This window comes from Muscardinus avellanarius (genome assembly GCF_963383645.1).
Source record: "Muscardinus avellanarius genome assembly, chromosome: 10".
NCBI classification, from domain to species: Eukaryota; Metazoa; Chordata; class Mammalia; order Rodentia; family Gliridae; genus Muscardinus; species Muscardinus avellanarius.
In genome coordinates this window covers 72,764,771-72,792,100 of record NC_137796.1, presented here as the reverse complement: position 1 = coordinate 72,792,100, position 27,330 = coordinate 72,764,771, and the positions used below count along the sequence as shown (strand labels likewise).

Below are 27,330 nucleotides of genomic sequence, written 5' to 3'. Positions count from 1 at the left end.
TACAAAAGAAAAAAAAAACCAACTTAAAGAGCTGGGAGTACAGCATAGCTTGGAGGTAGACAGACTGTCTCTAGGTTTGATCCCCAATCCAATAGGAAGAAGAAGAAGAAGGAGGAGGAGGAGGAGGAGGAGGAGGAGGAGGAGGAGGAGGAGGAGGAGAAACCTACAAAGGAGGAGGAGGAGGAGGAGGAGGAGGAGGGCGGCTGGAGTATTCCTTCAATTATATTGTATCATATTACCAAACCCAGTAATTTCTTAGCCATTTTTACTTAATATTCTCATTACTATTTAAACCATATATGTTTCTATAAGATCTTTTTATTTCAATAGCAACCTGACCTCATTGTAATTCTACTCACCAAGAGATAGTTTCTATCAGTATCTTGGTGTGTTGGCTTCCAGGCCCTTCTCTACCTCCTGTATTTGGAGGTTCCCATGACCTGGGCTCACATCACACAGAGACAGCAGCCCAGTGAGAAGGGAAGGAAAGGCAGGGGTTCAGGATACAGGCAGCACTGCATCCAGAAGTCCATCTGCACTGCTCCTGTGGGTGACCTTAACTTCTATCTCCATTTCCTCATCTACCAAAACAGACTGTGAATGATGGTAGATACTGTATAAAAAGACCTTCGCAGTGCCCAACACACAAAAAGCACTCAAAAACATTCTATTTCACTGTACAAAGATCTGTTACTCCATTTTTCACCTTGTATTAGCCCATCCTTCCACATCAATTAGAACTACTTCTTCAGCATCTTTTTCTGATACCAGCACAGTAGTCTTCTCGTGTGTTACACTGGCCACTACAAAAGAAGCCTGAATAAATCAGATCCCCATCATTTCAGTCAGGGTGACCTGCTGTACACCAAGAGAGAGGACTTCAGCCAATTCAGCTTCCTCCCTAAGGCAAGAGCACAGAAGTTTAAGCAGGTAGACTAACACTCCCCAAGGTTCTTCACTAGGCCACAAGAGGCTTGGCTTTAAAAAAAAAAAAGTGAGTTAGATGTGGTGGTACACAGTTGTAATCCCAGTATTTATTGCGAGGTGCTAAAATACAAGACTCACAAAGTCTAGGCCAATCTTAGCAACTTGACAAGACCCTCAACAAATGAGCAAGATCCTGCTTAAAAAAAAAAAAAGGCCAAGGGGTAAGACTCAGAAGTAGAACACCCTTCAGTTCAATCCTAAGTATCAAAAAAAAAAAACCCTCTGCTACTCACACTCTGTTTTTGTTGCCAATAGTATCTATGATGAAATTCAGATTATACACCCCAGAAAAGAACAAGTTTTTAAGTAATTGCCAAGTTAAAAAAGAAAACTCAAGCTATATCTGTAGATAATAAAATGCTACATCATTTTTAAATTGCTATAAAGCATCCATCTACCACGATGTATACCATCTTATGTTTTATGCTTCTGATGCCACAGAACAGCAAAGACACAGATGACCTTTGTCTTTCCAACTTAACATTCCATGATACTAGATTTAAGCAATTTTCAAAGTTCAAGAGTTGGTGAGAAAACAACCAGTCAACATATCAAACTGCCACAAAAATGCAAAGATTACATTTTTATCTTTTATTTACCCTTATCCACAGAGATTATCTTAATCATGTTCCTCTACGTGTACACATCACCCTATCTTTACATTTAATTTCAATATCTCTCTCTCATAGCCAAAATCCATATCCTAATTCTCAATAGCTATGGCAATAATACCCCTATTAAGAATAAAAGAATAGCACTCCAGATATATCAGCTAGGCAGGAAGGTCTTGGTGCTGGGTCCTCTTGCCTGTTTGCAAGAATCCTGTTATCCAGAGATTGCATTCCTCATTCCAGTTGCTTAGCTTCTTTCTACCTGAATCCTTCATGTTCATGTTCGCACCGATAAACTGCATGCCTAGGCTCTACCAGGCCTACTAGCACCCCCACTCAAATCCCAATCTCCCAAATTCTGAGTCTTCTGCATGGTTTAACAGGGCCCTCTGATATCTAGTCTCCTAGTTAAACTCCATAAAGGTTTTCTATTGTACCTGTATAGTGCCTTACAGAAACACTAAGCAACTGAATTAACTCTGCTTGCTCACACTCTTAAAAATCTATTTTAATTGAAAAGATTGTATACAGGTAACTTCAAAAACAGGGATTTCAACTTCAAGGATTCATTTACATGGTTTTTTTTTTTTTTTTTTTTTTTTTTTTTGTGGTACTGGGGTTCCTGGAAGCCCTTCTACCTCCTAAGCCAGCGTGCATGGCTGGCTTCGAACCTGCGCGATCCTCCTGTCTCTGCCTCCCAAGCGCGGGGATTACAAGCATGCGCCACCACGCCCAGCTACATGTTTAAAAAAAAAAAAAAAAAAAAAGATTTGCAACAATTTGAAAAATGCTGCAATGTAGTCTTAAAATGCCAAAAAAAGAAAAAAGGTGAATGTATAAAATATACAAAGATAAGTTATTTGCTACCATTAAATACATACAAATTCATTATAGCACATTAAATATAAGAGCTGAGGATGTAGTTCAGTGATAGAGCATTTTCCTATCACACATAAGGTCCTAGATTTAATCCCTAAGCGTTAATTCTGAGTTTTGTCTCAAAAACAAAGTTAAAATTTATCAAAACTTATACACAAACCTCCACACATGGTACCATTCAACATCAAGAGAAATGTAAACAAAGTAAAGATGCAGTAATTAATCATAAATGCAGGACTAAGGGTGCAGCTCAGTGGTAGAATTCATGTTTAGCATGTACAAGGCTCCAAGCTCAATTCACAGCACCAAAAAAAATTTTAATTCTCAGAACTGCATAAAGTCCACTGTAGTTCATGCTGTTCCTCTTTAATAACCTCAATGCCACCTCCTGTTGCTACTACAGCAAATCCAAGTGCTGTCAGTATCTGCTCAAAGCACCCATTGCTGCCAATCACCTTGGCCTGAGCAGTTGTCCCTCCAGCAAATGGCGTGCCACAGCAGAAAGTGATCTCCTGTGGTCCTAGTATTTTTGACCATATACAAAATATGCCTTAATCCACTGTTTATGTTACCAGTAAGACTTGCAGTCAACAGTTGGCTCTGAGTTATCAGGGAGTCAAAAGTTATCCCTGGACTTTTGTCTGCACAAGTCAGTATTTCTAATCCACTGCTGTTCAAGAGTCAACTGTCTATCTTCCATATGCAACATGTTTTGAAATAAGTATACACTATGGAACCAGAAAAACAGAATTAACATATGCATTTTTTGTGAAGAGAACCCTTAAGATCTACTCTTAGCAATTTTCAAGAAGACACATTACTAACTCTAGTTGCCATGCTTTAAAACAGAACTCTTGTATTACCCCTAAATAAAATATCCTATCATTTGACCAACGTCTCCCCAACCCCATCCACCTCCCTGACCACCCACACTCTAGCTAAACTGTACAGACTATACACTAATGCTTACACTCTTTAGCTAGTCTTGTACACACCAAAATATTAGCAGTGACAACTGCTAATACAGTCATCCCTCAATATCAGGGATTTGTTCCAGAATCTTCAGCCCACACACACAAGACACCAAAATCTACAGATGTTCAAGTCCCTTTTATGAAACAGCATAGTATTTGCTTATAACCTATGACATCAACCCATATTACTCTAAATCATCTCCAGATTACTTATAATACCTAATACAAGTGCTATGTAACTACCTGTTATACTATATTGTTTAGGAAATAAGGAAAAAGCTTGTACATGTTCAGTGAAAGAAGCAATTTCTTTTCTCTAAATATTTTCCATCTGAGATTGGTTGGATTCATGTAGGACTCGGGTTACAGGTTACTCGCTTTCCTCAAATCACAAGGCCAGTAAACACAGAGCAAATTTAAGGGCTGCATCACTGCATTGCTTCAAACAGCTTAGCTACTCCCATTTCACTTCTTCCTTCCAGTTTCAATGTCTTTCTTCCTGAACTGTCTTTTGGCAGCTCCTCCAGCAAGAGTCTATGAATGACCAACTTTTCTTTACAAACAAAGTCTTTATTTCACTATTACTCTTGAATATTACTTCATGTGGAGACAGACTTCCAGGGTGGTGGTTCCTCCCTCAACACTTGGAAGATATTAATCATCACCTGCTATAACAAAACACCTGCAAATCTAGACATCTGCTTGCCTCCAACTGTTCTTATTTCTTAATGCTTTACCAACAGTGTCTCTAGGTATAAAATTTATTTTTACTTATCCTGTTAGGGGTTCCCTGTACTTCTCAAACCTAAGAACTCAAGTTTGTAGAATGGAAAATCTTCCACCATTATATCTTCTAAAAGTGTTCTCTATTTCTTCTTTCTGGAAGCTCACAGAAAATAACATTGGCCTTTTCTCATTCTAAAGTTCATGAATCTTAACTACTCATTTCCCATCTCTTTATTCCTCAGTACTGTATTCCAAGTAATTTCCTCAAATCTCCTTAAAAATCAATAGTTTCCCTTCAATTATATCTACTTGGCTGTTTAACCTGTCCATTGAGGTTACTTTGCTTAATTTAATGACCATAATTTTCATTGCTAGAAGTTCTGTTTGGTTCTTTTCCAAATCTATGTATCTATTTTCTAATCTGTTCTTTCATTATATTCTTCTTTCATCTCTAATAATTTTAAACAAGCAATCCCTTTCATGTGCCTTATCATCTCTACCTCCAGGAGCACTTATTCTCCCATTTGTAATACCTGCTAACTCTCAGTGATTCACTTCCTCCTGTGGCTGGGCTGTTTCTCTATTACAAGCTCATCTTTAGCACAAGTTGTTTCTTCTAAAAGAGTCCTAGGTTATTTTGCTCTATAGGACACTTTCACACTTACTTTTGAGGACTCCACTAGTTCTGATAATTCTAGACCATATTTTGTGCTAATTTCTCTGTGTGAGGGTTAATCGAACTGGAAGAAACTTTAGGGTTTGGACCTACCCCCATTATGAAATGCAGCCTGAGATTTAAGATGTCTTTTTATTATTATTATTATTATTATTATTATTATTATTATTATTAATCACAAACGCAAGAGGACAGCAAGTTTTTGTCCACTTTCTGAGACTAGTAGGGAAAATTTTTCTAGTCTTCTTTTCACAGATGAGACAGCACCTCAAGGTTTTGTGTTAGGAGACTTTAAGTCTATCTCCTAACTTCATGCAGACCCAAGGCCAAGCCTTTTGTTTCTTCGGGCTCTCCCAGACCAAGGCCCTGCGACTCATATCAAGATCTGAAACTACTATGGGCCTGGAACGCCTTTATTACTGCCCTAGCATGGAGTTTTCTTCTCATTTCTGACACCAGACCACCAGACCAGGAATACTTTCGTTTTTCTTACTGTATTTTCCCCATAGCTTCTATGTATCTAAAATAACAGGGTAGATTACTCTCTTTCAGGATTCCCTCCCTCCAATGGGTGGGAGAGCTGTTTTAGTCTTCTATTTTTCCTTGACTTAAACTTTCATGTTCCTAAAAAAATGAAAATAAAAAATAAAAGAACAGGGTGGGGATGAGTCCTCTAAATCAGCTGTGCCGGCAATGTTAATAGAAGCCTCCAGTAGTTACCAAATACAAAACTGGAGTAACTAGGGAATTGTGATAAATACCTTTTTGCCAGATAACACCTAGAATTCAAATTTAGAAAGAAAAAAAAGTATTCCCAAGTGATTTTAAGATCATTTTGTCACTATGCATTTCAAATACCTTTGTAGTTCTTTTCTTGCTTAAGAAACTTCCACAATACAAGAACATGCCTACTGACTATTTCCAACCTACCTATTTATTCCATAATCAGCTCCAATGTACTTTATACCACTAGAACTCCAGAGAAGTTAAGATCACCACTGCCCACTAGGTTTGTAATCAACAAACCTAATGGCCTGTTCTTGGTCTTCATCTCATTCATCTCTCAGCAGTAACACTGACCATAAAATTTTTTCTATTCCAACACTAACAAGGTTCAAATACTTATTATTCCTACATTATCACATCCATTCCCTAAGTCACCTTATCACTACACACTCTCCCCCCTGCAACTTACCCAGTAAATCACCACCAGATTACTACTACTAGAATACCTGTCTAACCTAGTCAACCCTTCACACTCCCACTCGGTAATACAGCTCATTAATGCTAATGCTACAGAGGAAATAAAGATGAATAAGGCAGGATGCCTGTCCACTAAAGTGTAAATAACAGTAGCAATGCCTATCACTTATTAGTTGCATGCTATGTAATCAGAAAGGTGCTAAACTTTTTTTTGCAACCATATCAATCTTCAACAGCTATATGAAATGCATATAATCATTATATAGTTCTTTAGGGATAAGAAAAATAAGGCTTAGGAAAAATTAAGCAGCCAATCCAAAGAGTACAGCTTAATAATTGGTTGAGTCAGTTTTATTTTATACCAAGCCCATCCTCTTAAACAGTATAGTACACTGTCTCCCCAAATATTTATACCAAAAACCTCAGCTCCTCCTCTGACTGCAAAATCATTTATCCACACTTTCCTAATGGTTCTGTCTGGATGCCTCCAAGTTACCTCGCACGAATATAGTCAAAACCAGAATTATGACCAGACTGTCCAAACTGCAAATAGTCTAGCTTCTTTGAATGACTACTCCCCCATACCTACCTCAGTCTACAGCACTACCACCCTTTTCCAAACAGCTATTTACCCCCATCTTCAAGGCTGCTGTAGCCTACAGACACTCATTCTTGCTTCTTCTACCCATCTCAGTTTTGCAACAAAAAATGATGCTTTTCCCCTCTCAGAATGATGTTTTAAAAATACAAATCTGATCATTTTGAAAATATTAAACTCAGGACCAAAGGTTTAAGTCAATCTTTATTTCAAGGTCTGAAGTTACGGGGCTGCAAAGATAGGCAACAACTAGGTGTCAGCCACAAAGAGGAAGCAATTTTCTTGAGTCAAGAATGACACCAACAATATATGCAAACTGAGTGAAGATAAAAAGGGCTGGACTTGAGTTTTTTGTTTGAGAGTTTTGCTATTGTTAGGGGGGGGTGGGGTGTCTTGTGTGTGCGTGTACAAGTGTGTAAGTGTGTGTATGTGCATGCACGTGGGTGTGTCGCTGGGGATCGAACCCAGGGCCTCACATATTTGAACAGTTGGCAGAGCTGAATCCTAAACATGCCCAAACCTTTCAAAGTACCCTTCTAGTTACACTCAGATCTCTTCAATAATTTTTTTCCCCCCTTAAGGAACTCAGACTGAATTTCTAGCTTGCAAGCAGGAGATTTAGCTAAGCAAGATACTTTAGAAGAGCCATGATGCTACACTTTAAAAAGGGGGGGAGGGGCTATGCTTACAAGGCAAAAATAAATTCTACATCAAGTAAAAATGCCTTTGGCCAACAAAGACATAAATATGCTCAATATTTGTAAACTCACATCATTTCCTCCCTTTAAAGGTGTTACATAAAATGCTTTAGGGTAGGAGCCAGGCTTTCTTTTATGCTCTGCAATCATCACAGCTTATCATAAGTGAATAAATGCTGAATAAAAAATGAAGCATTAAAGCACATGATGTACTTAAACTATCAAAGTCAATCACTAAGACAAGCATGGAAGGAGGGATGGGGAGGGAATGGGGGAAGGATCAGGTAAGGGCTAATTGGGTGATGTGTGCATGTATGTCTCCACAAGTCTTTTATCCCATTAGGATGTATGACTAGAATGTACCAATAAAAAAAAAGAGAAGCATGACTATACAATAATATAAATAATAAAGTCACTTGTCTGGAGACTCACTCCCTTTGGGAACAGTTTACACATTTGCTCATGTAAATAAAATCTCTTTCTAGTGACACTATACAACTATCCTTTTCCTGATTATGATCTTACATTGTCAGGTGGTATAAACTTAGCATGCTCTTAGCTCAAATTTTTAGATTTAAGTATAATGAGAATGGTGTACCATGGAAGAAAAAATTTAGCTGTGAAATCCACAGATTATATCCTATATAAACACTTTTTCTATTGCCATCTGGTGGCTTATGTATAAAATCAATGCTGACATTCATTGTATAGAATGGCTTGGTCACAAAGAAGTAAAATCTCTTTACTCTTCCTACATCATTCCTAACGCCTAGGAAAAAGTCAAGACAGAACTACCCTTCACTTTGAACATGGGCCCTCTCTTATAAAAAAAAAAAAAAAAAACCCACAAATACACATAAAATAACACTGGGGATGATTACCCTGATCTAAGTACAATATCTTATACTTATGTCATGCAAAATCAATCCTTATCCCAAATCTAAAATATATTCCTAACTAGCCTGCTTAGGTTGCTAAAATTCCTACCACCAGTTACTGTTAACAGAGGCAAGCACCCAAGCTCCCCACATATCCATTCTCCTCCCCAAATCATACAGTTACTCTTGGGTTGCTTCCACATTCTTTCTGCCCCTTGGAAACACCATTCATTTTGTATAATCAGGCTAAGTCTCTCATAGGAAAAAATCAGAGAGTCCTGAAAGGGAGAAAGGGGCCAAGCATGGTGGCACACACCTCTAATCCCAGTGCTTAGGGGGGAGGACCACAGGTTTGAGGCCAGCCTCATCAATTTAGCAAGGCCCTCAACAACTTAGTGAGACCCTGTTTTGAAATAAAAAAATGAAACAGGGTGTAGTTCAGAGGTAGAATGACTATGGGTACAATCCACAGCCCTTCACACACACATACACACACACACACACACACACACACACACACACAGGAGGAAAGATAATAAAACACTGTACCCACAGCTACTTTTGTCTTTTCTTTCTTTTTTTGTGGTACTAGGGATGAAACCCAGGGCCACTGTACCTCCAAGGTATATCCTCAGCCCTTAGTTTTTAGTCTTTTTATTTTTAGGTACTGGGGATGGAACCCAAAGGTACATCCAAGCTACACTCCCAGCCCTATTTTTTAGTCTTTTTTATTTTTGAAACAGGGTCTGAGTTGCAAAGAGCCTCGCTTAGTAGCTGAGGCTGTTGGCGAACCGTGATTCTCCGGTCTCAGCCTCCCAAATGCTGGGATTATAAGTGTGCGCCACCACATCTAGCTTGTCTTCTTAATGTAATTATCAGCCCCAGCATCTAGCTCATTTTCTAAAGCTCACATTTCCAGTCAGGCCTTGCCAATTAAAGTAAGTTTTGTTTTTTGTTTTTTGATGGTGGTACTGGGGTTCCTAAAAACCCTTCTACCTCCAGGCTACATTCCCAGATCTATTTTATATTTTTATTTGGAAACAGGCTCTCTTAAGCCAGCAAGGCTAGTTTCGAACCAACACGATCCTCCTGTCTCCACCTCCCAAGCACAGGGATTACAAGCATGCACCACCACGCGAAGCAAGTTTTTAAAAATAGCGAACTGGAAGCCAGGCATGGTGACACACACTTGTAATCCCAGCATTCCGGAGGCTGAAACTAGAGAATCGTGGTTCATGGACAGCCTCGGCTACTTAGTGAGGCCCTCTGCAACTTAGTGAGACCCTGTTTCAAAATAAAGAATAAAAAATATCTCGGAGGTCCAGTGCCCCTAGGTTCCATCCCCAGACCCACAAAAAAATAAATAAAATAAAAATAGTGAACTGGGTACAGTGGCACAAATCTGTAATCCCAGCTGTTGGGGTGGAGAACTGATGCAGTAGGATCAAAACTTTGCAAGACTTTGTTTCAAAGTTAAAAATAAATAAGGTACTAGGGATGTAGCACAGTGGTAAACATACCCTAGTTCAATCTCAAATATCACACAAAAAAGTGAAGCCAAAAATCATTGCAGAAAATATAATCTTACCTCATGTTTAACAAGCTGAGCTCCAAAGACCAGTAAATTAACAGATTTACTTGACTAACATGTCAGCTGTCAAGAAATTAGATTAACTGAAAGCTGTTAACTTCACCATTGTCTGTGTAACACCAGAATGCCAGGCCAGTTAGGCCTGTTAAAGAGAAAAATAATTCCTGTATTAATTTTAAGGACTGACTCATAAAAAGTCCCTAATGAAGACAATTAAACCAACATAATACTAGGTTGAGCACAGAAATATCAATAGACATCACTGCTAATCTTTTTATTGATAGTCACTGTCCAATAAACAAACATCACAGCCATGTTGTTTAAAATTTCCCATTGCATTGTCTTCAGTAGATTTTGGCTAGCTTGCCCTCTCTTCCTCGGGCCATTTAGATACATAAGCATCTTCTATTTTAGGAAAATTTATTTCTCCAAACTTCAAGTTTACACTGATAAATTATGGCACTAATTTGTTTTACGGAACCTAAAATTTTGAACATGAACCATTTTCAGGCTAGAGTAAATATATCATGTGCTAGACAGCAACACCTAAGGAGAAATACTATATTGCATCTCAGGTCGACTTCAACATTATAAATACCCTGGCAAAAGTAAAATGAAGAGAAGTAGGTCCTAAGAGCTAAGGCATATGGAGCTGCAGAATCCCCAGATAGGAGATGAACTTAGAGTATCTGGAGGAGGACAGAAAGAATGTAGCATCCAGGAGATTCGAGAATCAGAGCAGAATGAATCTGAACAGCTAGTCTAGCCCCCTCCTTTTATAGGTGAGAAAACAGACTTGGAGAGGCTAACAGGCTTGTTCATATTGCAAGGTCGTTTCGGAATAAGAGAAAAGCCAAGGCTATTGACACTGAGCCCAAAGTCTTCTCCACTTGCCACATCCGTGTTTCTAGGAAAGCTTCATTCAAAAATATTCTCATTCCCACAACACCCAAAGGAGATTGGGGCCAGGCTGGCGCAATGAGCCTCTGGCTTTAGAGCTGTTTGTCAGGAGGCCAAACAGCGTAAATACTAGAATAGCAAATGCACAAGCAATTAAGAGTTGCCTGATGCAATGCTTCTATATTATTTTTATTTTTACATTTGGATATAGTCAAAATGGTGGTAATATAATGGCACTACAGAGCTAGTAAGTTTCTCCAGAGCAGGTTGCAGACACTGTAAAGGGCAGGCAGGTATCTGTCATACTGTAACAGACCTGACCTTTGACTTACACTCTGAAAGGCTTATTATCACTGTAATTTCTATATGCTGCCATAGGAGGGCAGGAGGCGCCACACTTGCAGTCCTAGCTGACGGAACACATGCTTCCTCAGGATCATGAGTACAGACACAAGTTTATGCACTTATTAAAAGAGAGGTACAAGTTTAGAGGGGAATTTAAGAAAATGCTTCATAGAAATGTCAAAGTCTAATTATTACAATAAAGGAGAATTTAAATGCTCAATATGAATTTAAATGCTCAATTATTAGGTAGACATGTATCCCTTTCTTACTAGGTGTGTTTAACCAAATAATGAAATGTGTATTAATACCTTTTATTCTACCTATCAATCTATTTTCATTCCGCACCCATAGCCTCACTCAAATTCTGTGCATCAGACTTAAGGGATCTGCTCTCCCTACCACTTCCTTTTACTTCTTAGAAAAATGTAAGCCATGATCTAGTCAAAATTCAGATTCCGTGTTTTCCTCCTCATTCTGTGTCCATCCTGGTCTCTAGTTTTATTATCCAACATTCCTGGTCACTGATCTCAGGGACTCACAGAGGTAAGAAGACAGGCAGGAAGGCTCTATGTACTGCAAACCTTTCCACCTAAAACACCAAATCCATAAAAAATTTGTTTAAAAAAAATAGGTCTGGGAGTGTACCCCGGAGATAGAAGGGCTTCCAGGAACCCCAGTACCACCAAAAAAACTTGAACAAATGCCAGGTGCGATGGTACACACCTGTAATCTCAGTATTAGGAGACTGAGATAGGAGGTTCGCCCATTCAAGACCAGCCTCAGAAACTTAGACCCTCAGCAATTTAGTGAGACTTTGTTTGAAGATAACAAATAAAACAGGGGCCGGGCATGGTGGCACATGCTTGTAATCCCAGCATTCGGAAGGCTGAGACTGGAAGATTGTGGTTTGCTGATAGCCTCAGCTACTTAGCGAGGTCCTTTGCAACTCAGTGAGACCCTGTTTCAAAAATAAAAAGTCAAGAAATAAGGCTAGAGGTGTAGCTTGGAGGTAGAAGCCCCTGGGTTTCATCCCCAGTACCACAAAATAAATAAATAAATAAATAAATCACCAAATCCTGTGTATCTCCCAAAATGGTGCCAGAACTCCCTTTGGATGGAAAAGAAAAGGAAACTGGCAGGTAGAATTTAACTACAAAGCCTTACTTGGCAACACTTAATTGCCAGCTTAACTTGCAGCCTTCTACTCTGCCTTACCCCAATATTTCAGAGTACAGAAAACTTTCTGGTCAGGAACAGTCCCAGCACATAGCGGAACTTAACTATTTTTTGAGAAAATGCATGTTAAAGTGATAAATTAAAAAAAAACCTATACCTTAAAAACTCCACCTCAAAGTCCTAAATTCACGTTCTTAAAAAAAAAAATCCCAAATGTTCCTCAAAGAAATGGTTCATTCACTCCTCTTCCATTCTGGGAAGGTCAAATCAATGCCAACAGACTGCCACAACCTACCCTCAGTTAAAATTCAAGCTATGTTATGGGGAAGGAAATGGCAGGGAAGGAGAAGGATACACCCAATGATGACAGCCTTTTACCAGGGAAGAGGGATGGGCACACAAAAAGATCAATGCACATTTCTCTAACTTTCAAATCGCCAAACATAATTTTATTATCTTTCAATCATAACTATAAGATAACCTGACACTTGAAGTCGGATAACGCAATACAGTATTTAAAACATCATCCTCGCCAGGCATGGTGGCGCACGCTTGTAATCCCCGCGCTTGGGAGGCAGAGACAGGAGGATCGCGCAAGTTCCAAGCCAGCCGAGCGCACTGGCTTAGGAGACCCTGTTTCCAAATAAAAATGTAAAAAATAGGTCTGGGAGTGTAGCCCGGAGGTAGAAGGGCTTCCAGGAACCCCAGTACCACCAAAAAAAAAAAAAAAAAAAAAAAATCATCCTCCATCTTCCCTGTAAATATGGATCAGATTCCTCCCCCATTTGCTCTGTTTCCTCACAGATAAAAATGGGAAGAATGCAACCAGCCTTTCAGGAGTTGTTGTGAAGAATAACTGAGCCCTGGGTGCTTGGCACATAAAAGTTCATCGAAGGAGAGCTACAGGTGGCTACACACAGACTGCAGAGCAAGTGATAATTGCTCACTACTGGAGAGACACGACAGTCACCGACCAAGTGACTAGCTGCCATCTGTTACATAGACAGCAGTCTAAAAAGATTTAACTGGGGCAGTTTCTGAGCACTTACTTAAGCATAAGACCGGAGAAAAGAAGGTGGTCTGGAACCCAAGTTCCAACTGAAACGTAAACTAGAGTTGTGAATGGAAAAGTTCAAAGTGTAAGAGAGGGGAAGCAAAGCACTTCTGGATTAATAGAAAGCACAAGGAAGCTAGGCTTGCAGTGACCTCAATTAACACTGTTTTGTAATTTCTCCATCAAACAAATGGCAGAAAAGCCTAATTAGTAAACCTTGCTCAAAGCTGGGGAATGGCCAGAGAGAGAATAGTGGTCCAGACCACAGGAAAGCAAGGGAAGAGTGAGAGAACTGGGAGAGAGCATGGGGTTAGCCGACACAAAGGACAAAGAGGCAACAAAGATACAAGAACCACTTGTGAGGCTTATTTTTGTCCTGAAGACTTAACCCAGGGAAATCCTATCTCAGAGCTACTCCCCCAGCCCTTATTTATTTTTTATTTCAAATCAGGGTCTGAGTTGCTGAGAGCTTCAATGAGTTGCTGAGGCCATCCTTGAACATGCAATGCCCCTGTCTCAGTCTCCCAAGTACTGGGACTACAAGGCATTTGCCACCACACCCGACAGTGAAGCTTTATTTGAATGCACACTTCTGAGAATGAACAGAAACTGAGGCGGACCCCAGGTGACTACAGTTTTTAAACCTCGTTAGTGATTCTGATGCACATCCCAGATAACACAAAGCAGGTGAAACGGTTTCAGTGGGAATAAACACCTGACTAAAACACTGATTAGAAAACTGAAGACTATGAACCTATATTAGGCTTAAGTGAGGATAGATTCCAGGTCCATACAAGTCCAGAACTTGAAGGCTGGGAGAGGACTACAGGCCCAGGACAAGGTTAATGATGGAATGGAGTTATGAGATCTCCTTTGAAAAGGGTTAGAGCAGTGGTTCTCAATCTTGGCTAAACATCAGCATCACCTATGGGTTCTCAATAGCCTGATGCCAAGGTCAAACCTCAATTAAAACAAATTCTGGAAGTGAGATCCAGTCGGCCAATTGTGTAAAGCCTCTGGATGATTCCATTGGGCAATCAGTTTTGAGAAACACAGGGTTAGAGAGTTTTCAGGTCATCCACAGGTGACTAGCATGAGGAAAATCAAAGCCATAGGAGATAACATTTCTCAGATGCTAGTGTGTATGAGAATCCCCAGAAAACAAGTCAAGGCTCACAGAAAACAAAAGGAGTTGGTCCTCTTTACGTTTTTACCAGTTATCCCAGGTAAATAACACACAGCAATGTTTCAGAACTGCTGGTCTAGGTAACTGAAAACAACCTCAAATGAGAAGCTGTGGGTGTGCAACAACCCAAGGTGCTCCTATCTCTCTTGGCCTGATGAATGCAGGCTTAATCTATGGGGTATACTGAACAGAACCAAAATCAACAACCCTGTAAGAGGTCCAGCAGTAAACCTAAAGGACCTGAGGCCTTCACTGCTGTGATGCTTCTGATGTCTGTTACCTCAGAAGTCATCTTTCTAAACCACTCACATCTGGCTTCTTGATGGACAGCGTAAGGAAGGTACGTATTGCCATCTGCCTTTCAGAATTGAAGATGTGGCTTTTTTGGAATCGAAAGAAATCACAAACATACACAGATAAGTAGAGTGTACAAGAGGAATTCCCATACAGAAAAGAAACTCGTGTGTATTAAATCTACATTTGAAGGGGCCAAGGATATAGTCAGTGGTAAAGCTCTTGACTAGTAAGTAGAAAATCTTGAGTTCAGCTCCTCCTCCCCCAAAAAAGTTACAAGTTGGGAGATCAAATTCCTGCAATTCTAGAAGTGGTCAATGACAGGACCCGACTTATAACTTCAGATACATATGTAACTTTTACTAAAACAATGTTGCCCTTATTCTCTTCTCAAGATATCTTGGCCACTGCCTACCCCCAAGAAGTGCCAAGAGAAGAAAATACTTCAAGAACTTCACCCTGCTACATAGTAATGCTAAAGTAATGATATCACCAGTTCTAACTTAGTGACAACTATTTCACACCCAGAAAAAGGTTACATTTGGAAGCTCAGAATCCGGTTTTCCACATAATGGTCAATTATATAGGTCTGCTTCTAACTTCAGATACATAGTTAACTTTTAGCAATCAATGTTGCCCTTATTTTCTCCCAAGCCTACCCACAAGAAGTACCCTAAAGAAAACACCTCACAAACCTGTAATGCCAGTGCTTGAGAGGCTGTGACAGGAGGATCACAGGTTGGTAGCCAGTCTCAGCAATTTAATGAGATCCTATTTTAAAGTAAAAATAATAAAAAGAGCTGGGGCATGGCTCAAAGATAGAATGTCTGTCCCTAGGTTCAATCCCCACTACCAATTACCCCCATCCCAAGAAAAAAGAAAACACCTCAAGGGAAATTGGGAATAGCTTCACCTGGCTACACAGTAATAATATGATACTTATCACCAGTTTCAACTTAGTGGTTACTATTCCATTTAGAATGCTACATTTTATCTGATAAGATTCAAGAGAATGCATTCCTGTGCATAAGACCAACTCATCATCCCATCAGAAATCTGTATAGCAGCACCGGAATTTTCATTTTCAAGATACATGAGCTTTTGTCAAATGGTGACATCTCCTCTGTAATATGAATTTTCAATATGATATAAAAAATGATGGATATATTACACATTTCACAGAGCACAGAGAACAGAAACCTGTCAATGAATTTAAAATTTGTGACAACCTATTTGAAATTTTACACTAAAAGATCTGTACACTTTCATAAACCATATAAATGTAAAACAGGTTGCCAATGTTCTAATTGGCAACAAGGAATAAAATATACCTCACAAAGTTTGGCTGCTGCCTTAGTATAGTCCTAATTAATGGCTTCCGTTCAGGTTTCAGCTGTAAAAATGCAACATTTTATATGGCCTTCAAAGTGCAATTGATAAAAAAAAAAGTTTAACTTAATGTGATGTGCTTCAAAACAAAGCCAATAGCAGGGTCCCCCCACCCCCAGCATTCAAAATTGTGCAGATCTTCAAATGTAAAAATATATACAGTCTAACTGCAAAGTGCAAGTCACTTAAAAACAAAAGAAAATTTAATAAAACCATTCCTGTTCTAAAGGTCACCCCCAAATGATTTAGACTTCTTCACTTGAACCTGACTTCTCTGACAATCCGCAGATTCCACTTTACAAAATGACTTAATAAATGCTTTTCTTCCACACTGTCATTAAGCAAAAAGAAGCACAAACAAGTGAAAGATTTTTCAAGTAATGCGGGAGTTAACTAGAAATACAGCGACATGTTTTCCCGTAGTAAAACATGAAAGGAAGCATTTATAAAAGCCTGAGGGGGTGGGGAGAGAACACTTCAGATAACGTTAGATAAGCATTAATTTAAAACTTAGGAGTTGATTGTTAAGCTATCTGATCATAACTTTGAGATCAGACCTTTAAAATGTTATTACACTTAAATCATTATCTGTTGCCACACATAAATCACCTTCCCCTGACATAACTCAACTAATTTAATGCTCCCACCTCCTGTCAATCTTAGAGCACCAGCTTCCTTACTGTGGTAGTAGTGGTTCAGGATACAGGCAATAAACACCAAAGTTAATTTTCCTAAGGCTGCCAACAGCAAAACAGGTTCACTAGCCAGTTTTAAAGAGCCCACCAAAAGGGTGTATTAAAAAAAAAAAAAAAAACAGCAACCTTCTGTGAATGAGGACGCTAACTGGCAGACACGATACCACGATACCACCGCGTTTAGAGGGGGAAGAAAACCCAGATCTAGGTAGAAACGCTATTTCCCCAGAGACAGCATTTCTGTTTTCGAAAGGTCATTCGGAATCGGCAGCTCCCCTTTCCCTTATTTTAGAGATCGCCACTGTATTCCAAACAGGAGCCAACAGAGGGAGGAAAAACGGAGAGGAGTGGCAACACGGGGCTCTGAAAGTTTTGCTCCACCGACCTCCATCCAGCACGCACTTGGGGTCGGCCAGCCGGGCCCAGCGACGGGGCGGCCGAGGGGCACCGGGTGTGCGGGGTCCCCCGCCGCGGCCACGCGTCCCGAACGAGGCGCCGCGGGGCACGCGCTCCGCTCCCGGTCGGCCCGCGCGCTCCGGCCCGGCGCGGGTGGGACAGGTGGGTCCCAACTTGAAAGGCCCCGCGTGGGGGGGCGGGGGCGCCTTCCCGGGAGCCCGGGCCCCCTCGCGCCGATCCCTGCGCGGATCGCGGACGCCGCAAACCCGCCGGCTGCCTCCGGCCCCCGCGCGGCGCACCCGGCCCGGGGCTCGGGCGGGAGGCCGGGCGCGGACGGCGCCGCTCGCAAAGTTGGCGGCGCCCCCGGCGGAGCCCCCCAGGCCCGCCCGGCCCGCACCTACCTTGCGCCAGCGCCCGGAACAAGTGCAGCTGCAGCGCCAGCAGCGCCCACCGCCCGCGGCCGCCCGGGCTCAACTTTGCCGCCCGCCGCCGCGCCGCCCGGCCCGGGGGCTCGGGGGGCTGCGCCGCGCGGGGCGCGGGGGCGTCGCGGCCGGGAGGGCTGCCCCGCCGCCGCCGCCGCCGCCGCCGCCCGGGGCCCGCGCCGCCGCCGGCCGCCGAGGGCCGGCCGCCCCGGGCCATGCCGAGCCGCCGCCCGCGGGCGCCCGGGACGGGCAGGGACGCGGGAGCGCGCCCGGCCGAGGCGGCGGCGGCGCGGGGCTGAGGGCGGCGTCCGCGCCCGCGAGGGCCGGCCGGGAGAAGTTGTCGGGGGCCGGCGCCCCGCACGCCGCCCTGGCCCCTCGCGGCCGCCGCCCCGCGGCCGCAGCGCCCGGCCCGCCGCGCTCTCCGAGGGCTCCGAGCCGCCGCCGCCGCCGCCGCCGCCCCCGCCCGGCGCCGAGGAGAAAGTGCGCCCGCCCGCGCGCCGGCTCTCGCCTCGGCCGCCGCGACCGCCGCGCCCCATTCACAGCCCGGCCGCACGCGCCGCCCGCGCCCGCCGCCCGCCGCTGATTGGCCGAGGGCGGCGGCTCGGCGCCCGGCCCCGCCCCCACGCGCTCGCCTGTTTTCAAACTCGCCGCGCCCGCCCGCCTGCAATTTCGCGCCGACCCCGGCACTCGGCTCCGGCGGCTTGCCGCGCCCCCTAGGGACCCGCGGCGGGGACTGCAGCCGGCGCGGGCTCGGCACGCGCTCCCCGGCGGGCTCGGGGCCGGCGCGTGCGGACAGGGCGGCGCCGCGGGCCCGGGCGGCGGAGACGCGGCGCCCCAGGTGCGGCGGGAGCGCGGGTCCCGCAGGGCCCGGGGCCGGGAGCAGGGGCACGCCCCTCCACGCTCCCCGGGCGCCGCCCTGCTCCCCACCCGCGGCCGACGCGCCAAGTTGCAGGCAATGCCAGCGAGCAACACGCGCCATCGGGTTTTCCGTTCCTAGGGGCCAGACGCACCATCGGACGCAAAGCCGCCGCCGGGTCAGAGGAGCGGACTTGGCTTTGGAGAGGCGTCCAAGGTCACGTTAGGCCAGAGGGACCGCGACACCGGCGGCTCCGCGGGTCCAGGCGGCCGGGCCCGGGGCGGGGGGCGGCCCGGGGAGTGCGCGGGGCTGGGGGTTCGGGCTGGGTGGGGTGGGCGCAGATGCCTGGCCGCATGTGGTAATCATTAGCCATTAGCCGAGTTTATGGGATGAACTAAGCGCCGTGCAGCTGAGAAACCAGCGTTTCTGGGGGAGGAGGGCTGGGAGCTGACAGTCTGGGCTGCTGGGAGGTGGCCGGGAGGAACCTGGGTGCGAGGACTGTGATGGTGACTGAGTGAGGTCACTTATGGATGGCGAAGGTCAGGCGCAGGAGTGCGCCCAGCACCGGGCTGGCGCCCCAGGAAGCCTTTGACGCCGACAGGCTCGTATCGTCCTCTTTATTGTCCCAGCCAAGAAAGACCTCCCGAGGAGAGAAGGCAGGGGGTTTGGAGGGCCTGGGCGCAGAGCGCCTGTGGTTAGCGGGCTCAGTTTAGGCTCTGAACACCCGCCTTTATCAAGTCTGTAAACAGTGAAGGGAAGACGAGGAAACTGAGGCCTGAGGACAGCAGCCAAATGGAGGAGGTAGATTAGGAACTACATCTGACCCCCAGTCCTGCCTTTTGCCCCCTTCCTGCACCACGCTAAGAGGGGCAGAAGAGTAAGATGCTGTCCAGAAAAGACACCCTATTCTTTGAGAACCCAAGGCAGCAGTGCCCTTTCCGTCCTGGTATCCCTGGAACCTACTTTTATTTTCTGTTGCTAGCCATCCCCCCCCCGGGGGGGGGCGCTTCTTCAAACTGTCAAGGTTATATGAAAACCCTGGGGAATAAGCAATATCTACTGGACATTAAGCATTTACTGTGGGCCAGCCCTGTGCGGTAGCACCATCTCACCACCACAAGAGGTACACGTAGAGAAACTGAGGCATACAGAAGTGAAATGACTTGCACAAGGTCAGGAGCTCAACATCTGTTCTCCCTGCCTCTGAGGACCCCAGCTTTGCTCAGAGATAGGGGTGGAGGGGCAGGGGAGTTGCCAGTGGAGCAGATGGGGCTTGGAGGTCTTCCCTCTGTTTTTGAAGTTGTGAAATCTGGGCAAATTACTGGCTCTAAATTCCTGAAAAAGTTAAGAATAATTCCCATCTCACAGGGTTGTCTCAAGAAAGTGAGCTCATTCACACCCAATAAATGCTAGCCTTCCTTCTGCCAAACCGACGTGGCAGTGCTTGTCGCAAAGTACCCTTGCTCTCTCCAGCAGTTGAGTTTGGCTCACCCTTAACCTTTTCCTTTCAGATGGCAACATTTGCCCATATCCCTTACAGTACAGGCACGAGCATGACTCGGGCAGCTTCTTGAGTCCAGGACACTCCAGAAATGCCCAGTCTCTTTCCCTGTGATTTTTTTTTTTTTCAGTTAGCAGAAAGCTTCATGAAAACTTACTTGGAAATTGGAAAGTCAAGTCAGTAGATGGTAAGTTATAAAAGATCAATGACATCACTGCTACTAGAGAAGGGATGGAGACCCCTCTGGGAAATATTTCATTTCAGTATCATCTTGGGGAAGTAAGGCTCTATTATCATCATTCCTTCCACAGCCAAAGAAACAGAGCCAGGAAAGTTTAATATATGCAAGTCAACCATGTTGAAGCCAGAATGAGACTCCAGCTCTCCAGGGTCCTGCTCTAAGAATTTTCCCCACCAGACTACGTTGCCTTTTACAAGACCCATCAGGTTCCTATCCTGAGGAGTGTGTTTGGACAACAGCTATTCTTTCTCCAAAAATAGTAGAGAGACACCCGTTTATAATGCCGGGGAGGAGAGCTAGCCAGGGCAGGGCTGGAATTTTTCTGCCCCAAAGACCAATTAATCTTTCAACTTAATTTTACATAGCGCAAGAAAGCTTCAAGAAGTGAAGAGTTTAAACTTGTACACTTGCTTTTGAAAACCCTTAGCCATGTAGAGGGATGTTAATCAAACACTGACTCTGTTTTAAAAAATTGACCTGTGAGCCAGATGTGGTAGTGCATGCCTATAATCCCAGTAGTTGGGAGGCTGAGACAGGAGGACCAGGATCCCAAGTTCAAGGCCAGCCTCAGGAACTCAGTGAGACGCATCAACTTAGACCCTGTTTCAAAATAAAAGGGTTGGGGGTATAGCTCAGAGGTAGTATGTACTGGATTTAATCCCCAGTGCCGGGGGAGGGGGGGGAGTTATAGCTATCTTCCACTTTCCAGAATAAGAAGTTAAGGTATTCCTTGCTTAATTAAAGAGAAGGGAATGTTTCCAAACCAATGATAATGTAACTCCGGGTGTGGTCTATAGACCACACCTCACCTGGAAGCAGATCCAAAATACACTCTGGAGCCTGCCCTGGACCTGATTCCAACTTCAGCAAGTGATCCCCTGTGTAAGTTAAAACTCTAGAGTCACAAATTAGTCCCTTCATGTCTCTTAGGAATTTAATGCCCATGATAAATACATCCCTTTTGTTTTCTTTCTTCCTCTCTGCCTTCATTCCTCGTTCACTTCATTCCATCTTTTTCTCCTTCCTCTTTTTATGGGCCATGAGATAAACAGAAAGCTTTTCCAAATAACAGAATCATAATTTTGTTCTCTTCAAGTTAATAGTTAAAATTTATTTTTTCTTATTTTAAGAGAAAAATATGTAGCTTCCTAAAACATCAGTAGATTCAACTGCCTGTAACACATTTTTGCACCATCATTCTAGATGTAGAATGCTATAGAAGATCAACAAATATACCACTTGCGGTAACTTTGAGATAATATTTGAATATTATGTTCTTAGAATTGAAAACTTGGGATTTAATGGGCTAAGAACAAAAAAAAGAATGGAGAGAGTGTTAATATTTACATAAATACATTTTCTTCAATAAGAAAGGTAGATGAACAAGCACTATAGAAAGATAAGAAAAAAAGAAAAAAAAAAAAGCCAGGCATGGTAGTGTTCAGCTATAATCCCAGCACTTAGGAAGCGGAGACGGAGGATCACAGGTTTGAGGCCAGCAGCATGTGGTAACTTAGACCTTGTTTCCAAAATAAAAATAGGGATGGGGTTATAGCTCAGAGATATTTAATCCCCAGAACCACAAAAAAAGAGAGGGGGAGCAAAGAACAGGAGCAGACAAGTCTCAGATAAATACAAAGGAATAAATGTACGAGGAGGAAAAACACAAAGAAATTGAGCTTTAAAAAAAAGCAAAGCAATAAGATTTATGAGAATGCTAAAGGACTGCAGTGCCAAGCATCGGGGGAAGATCTGTGGAAATGGGCATCCATATATTCTTGGTGGAAAAGCAAATGAAACAGCCATTAGGGAGAAAAACCTGTACCCCATAGCTGAACTTTAAACAAAAATTGCCTTATATTCAGTCATCCCAGCTCACAAATGTGTAAAGCCATTGTATAAAGTTGTCCATTGTAGCCATGGTAATCATAGAAAAAAAGAAACAGGCACAATATGGTGCATACACATTTCAATGACTGTCAAGAGAATCAAGCCTGGTGTAGTGGTGCATGCCTGTAATTCCAGGACTTAGGAGGCTGAAACGGGAGGATTGCAAGTTCAAGGCCAGCCTCAGCAACTTGGTAAGACCCTGTTTCTAAATAAAAACAATAGGGCTGAGTCTGTAGCTGGGAGGTAGAATGCTCCGGGTTCCATCCTCAGCACCACAAAGGAGGAGGAGGAGGAGGAGGAGAAGGGGTGTAGGGCTGACATCAGCCTCATAAGCCTCAATTGTCTTAATGATGGAGCCCAGGTGGGTCACGGTGGTCTGATTCTTTTGAGTTCTCTAGATTATGTCACCCAGTTGATAGATAATGTTTTGAATATACCCATAGCATGACTTTAACAATATTTTCCGCTTGGCTTTATTTAATCTAAAGAAAATACACTGTGTAGGCTAGCAGTGTGTGCAGGCATTAATTAAACTCACAATGCTCGAAGAGTCAAGGGTTTTTAAGAATTTCTGCCTGCAGGAAACCAGGTTTGGGGAGTAAAGGTGAGGGTCTTCGTGGAGCTTCTGAGACTTACAGCTTCTTTCCCCGTTCCCATGCCTCCTTTCTACCTGTTCTTATTTCTACTCTCCTACATCAAGAGGATGTGAAATTATATGCTTTTCTGTACTTTTTACATTTTAAAGCATGAATATGTACTTTATAGAAAATGAATAAAGCTTGTTTTAAAAAAGCAGAGAATGATGAACCTAATAAGTCATCTCTTACCTACAACTCATTAAGAAATATCCCTCATGGGTTCTCTGTGGTTCTTTTGAGAAAAATAATCCCCACTCCCATTAGAAGGCCAGTTACAACATGAACGTGCCCAAACAGAAAGGCTGTACCTCTTCCCTTTGCCCCCCAAGGCCCCAGTCCACATCCTGGGGTCCCTCACACCTGGTCCCCCAGGACTTCTCCTGGTGAGAACTCCACCCTCAGGATGCCTCAGATCTGAGCCAGTTGCTAATCCCAGCCTTCCTCTTGTCTTTGTTCGGTTGCCTGGCAACCCATTAATGAGCAGGGAGCAGCTCCAGGTGCTTCTTTGGGCCCTGGTGGGACATGTGCTTTGGTTACCTTAGAACCCACCTAGTTTCCTGAAAACATTTTCAGGAACTAAAAATCTCATGACATTCTCCTCCTATGAAAGAAGCTATGAAAAAGGTACTAGAAAGGAAGCAAGCCTCCAAAAATGTCTATCTGCTTCCTTTAAAAGTAACTATTTCACCCAGTGTGGTGGCATACACACCTGTAATTCCAGTACTGGGAGGCTGAGACAGGAGAACTGCAGGTTGGAGGCCACCCTCAACAATTTACTTACTTATTTATTTATTTTGTGGTACTTGGGATGGAACCCAGGGGCTACTTCCGGGCTACACTCCCAGATCTATTTTTTTATATATATATTTTATTTGGAAACAGGATCTCACTAAGTTGCAGGGAGCCTCACTAAGAAGCTGAGGTTGGCTTCGAACCTGCACGATCCTCCTGTCTCAGCCTCCCAAGTGAGATTACAAGCATGTGCCACCACGCCCGGCTAAGGTCCAGCCTCAGCAATTTAGCAAAGCCCTCTGCAACTTAGTAAGATTCCGTTTCAAAAATTAAAAAATAAAAGCCAGGTGTGGTAGCACACGCTTGTAATCGCAGTACTTGAGAGGCTAAGACAGGAGAATCATATAGATTCAAAGCCAGCCTCAGCTACATAATGAGGCTTTCAGCAACTTAGACCCTATTTCTAAACAAAATAAGTCTGGGAGTATAGCCCGGAGGTAGAAAGCCCCTGGGTTCCATCCACAGTACCCCCCTAAAAGTAAGTAAAATAGGGCTGAGGGTGTAGCTCAGAGGTAGAAGGCCCATAGGTTCAACCCCTAGTGCCACAAAAATAACCTGCTCACCTCTAAGGTTACTTTCTGTTGTATGAAGTGGAGATGCTTCATGTGAGGTCCCTGGCCCGCCTCATCCATGACACCTCAAATGACTGGCTCGGAAACTCTAGGGGTGCAGCCGGCAGGCTGTGGTTTTAACAAGCCCTCCATGAGATTCCGCTGCAACCCCACTTCCATCACCATTGGTGGAAAGTAATTCCTTCCATGCCTACTTTTCAGCAAGTGTTTAGGGAATACCCAATTCATGCCAGCCCCAGTGCCAGTCAAGACAGAAACAGACAATTACTGTAATTGTATGATAAGCGGAAGTGCTTCAGGGAATATCCAAAAGAGGATCTGCAGCCGTGAAGAATCAGGGAAAGTTTTCCAGGGGGAAGGGAGGTCTAAATGGAGACTTGTAGGACAAATAAAATGGAATCAACAGCCAGGGGGACCAAGGATGAGCCCATGGAGAGGATGCCACGTGCCACAGCCTGGAGCTGAATCTCTACCTGAGAATGCTGGAGAACCACCAAGGCTTTGCACAGGTGGATTGCATAATCAGAACCATTTTTAGAAACATCACAGGGGCCGTGGCCGAGCTTGGGGCTGGGCAAGATTGGAAGCCAGGAGACCTGCTAGGAGAACATGGCCGCAATAGAGTAAGGAAACTACAGTGTCGTCTGGGACAAGAGAGGAGCAATAGCTTTAGCAGCTGCTCAGGAGATGGAATCTGCAGATGCAGTGTGCCCCAAAAGAATCTGCAGTGTCCCCCAAAGGTACATGTGTTGAAGTCTTGCTCCCCAATGCAGCAGTGCTCAGAGATGGGGCTTTCAAGAAGTGGTCATCAGATTAAGAGGGTTCTAACCTCAGCAGAGGATGAATCTGATGGGTTCACAGCTGAGTGGACTATTGGGAGCTGGTGGAAACTCAGGTGAGACTAATTAAAAAGGGTCCTGGGGGTGTGTTCTTGGAAACTATCACATGTTCCCTGGCCCCCCCCTCTTCCCCTCCCTCTCCTTTTGTCTCCCTCTCCCTCTCCCTCTTTCTCTTTCTCTTTCTCTCTCTCTCTCCCTCTCCCTCCCCCTCTCCCTCCCCCTCTCCCTCTCCCTCTCCCTCCCTCTCCCTTCCTCTCTCCCTCTGTCCCTCTCCCTCTGTCCCTCTCCCTCTCCCTCTCCCTCTCTCTCTCTCTCCCTCTCTCTCTCTCTCCCTCTCCCTCTCCCTCCCTCTCCCTCCCTCTCCCTCTCTCCCTCTCTCCCTCTGTCCCTCTCCCTCTCCCTCCCTCTCTCCCTCTGTCCCTCTCCCTCTCCCTCTCTCTCCCCCTTCTTGGGCACCATGAGGTGAGGAGCACTCCATGAAAATTTCTCCCCACAAGCCCACAGCAATGGAGCCAAGTGACTATGTACTGAGGCCTCTGAAACCATGGGCCAACCTCAGCCTTCCTCTTCTAAGTTGATTTTTTCAGGCATTTTGTCACAGCAACAGAAATCTGACTAACATGGGCCCCATAGCCAAGAAAGGGCATTGTCCAGTATAGCATCCCATTTTCTGGCTTAGACACTCGCCTGTTTCATTTCTAAGGGGAGGAGACACAGGTGGAGGGACAGAATGGGAGGGACAGGGGGTGCAGATGACAGTGTCAGGCTTGATTTTAAACCTTGTTAACCTTTTCTGTGGGACATCTGCACCTAGAATTTGTTACACACATGGGTGTTTGAGTATAAAGCTGAGAAGGAAGATATCTTTAGGGCATCTGTGGCAGCAACAGCATCGAGAAGGACTGAAAAGTGACCTCTAGATTCAGTGATGAGAATGCCCTTGCAGACCCTGGGACAGCAGGTCTGGTGGGAGCCTGAGCCAACCCCAGGGTGGAGATGACATTGGGAAGAGGTGTAACATAAAGGTGAGGTGAAGATGGTAAAAGGACTGGACCAGCATGAGGCAAATTTATTTCCTACAGAAAGGGGCAATCAGGGTTGATACTCAGCAGCTCGGGGCCTTGAACAGCTGGGAGTGGCTTGGAAAGTGGAGGTGTAGCCTTCGGCAGGGGAGAGGACACAGCTGCACTGAAAGAATGATCAGGAGGAATTGAGGGAGCTACATCCCTCTCTCCTGTTAAATGCAGAGGATCCGGGAACTGGCATCCTCTGAGGGCAGAGCTAGAGGTAGAAGTTCTGAGCAATTTACTGTGGAGAAAGGGAGAGACCTTAGCAACAAATCCAATAGACATCTCTCCACCTGATTTCCACACAAGTGCCCTTAATCCTCATAACAATCCCTGTGAACGGAAGTAGGTTTTTTCAGTCTACTGAGACTCAGATAACATTTTTTTTTTTTTTCCTGCAGTGCTGGGGATGGAACCTAGTTACTTGAACATACGAGGCAAGTGTTTTACCACAGAGCTATACCCCCAGCCCCTCAGATCTTTTAAACCAGTTACCCCAGGTGGGCCACCCAGCCAGGGAGATGCAGAGCTGGGGTCCCACCATGGGTTTCCTCATGCTGTCTTCTGCTTTAGGGGGAAAGCATCTTGAAAACGTAGTAGAAGGGACCTTAAGGAGCATCCTGTTTAAAATGGAAATTTTAGCAAGGTGTGGTGGTACACACTGGTAATCCTAGTACTTGGGAGGCCAAGACAGGAGGATTGTGTGTTCAAGCCCAGCCTCAACAACTTAACAAGGCCCTGTTTCAAACTAAAGAATAAAAATTTAAGAAGGGTTGGGGGTGTAGCTTGGAGGTAGGATACCCTTGGGTTCAATCAAAATAAAAAAGGAGCCAGGCGTGGTGGCGCACGTTTGTAATCCCAGCATTTGGGAGGCTGAGATAGGAGGATCGCAGTTCGTGGGCAGCCTCAGTTACTTTGGTGAGGCCCTTTGCAACTCAGTGAGACCCTGTTTTAAAATAAAAAATAAAAAATGGAAGGCAGGCGTGGTGACGCACGCTTGTAATCCCAGCATACGGGAGGCTGAGACTGGAGGATCGTGGTTCACGGTCAGCCTCAGCTACTTAGTAAGGCTCTCTGTAACTTAGTAAGACCCTGTTTCAAAATAAAGAATTAAAAATAGGGCAGGGGGTGTAGCTCGGAGGTCAAATGCCTCTGGCTTCCATCCCGAGACCTGCAAAAAAAGAAAAAGAAGAAAAAGGAAAAGAAAAAGAAAAAGAAAAAGAAGAAATGGAGCTGGGGTGTAGCTCCGAGGTAGA

The 27,330-nt window shown here is 44.3% G+C and overlaps 1 protein-coding gene across 1 annotated transcript in view; it reads right to left on the bottom strand.

The window, feature by feature from the left end:
- Nucleotides 1–17,895, bottom strand: part of SDK1 (sidekick cell adhesion molecule 1) — a gene marked incomplete at both ends in the record, with an annotated part of 886,211 nt that extends 868,316 nt beyond the window's left edge. The window contains one exon of the mRNA XM_080702238.1: nt 17,658–17,895. Coding sequence (XP_080558364.1) covers nt 17,658–17,895 — 238 coding nt within the window. The remainder of the gene's footprint in view (nt 1–17,657) is intronic.
- Nucleotides 17,896–27,330: the final 9,435 nt, after the last annotated feature.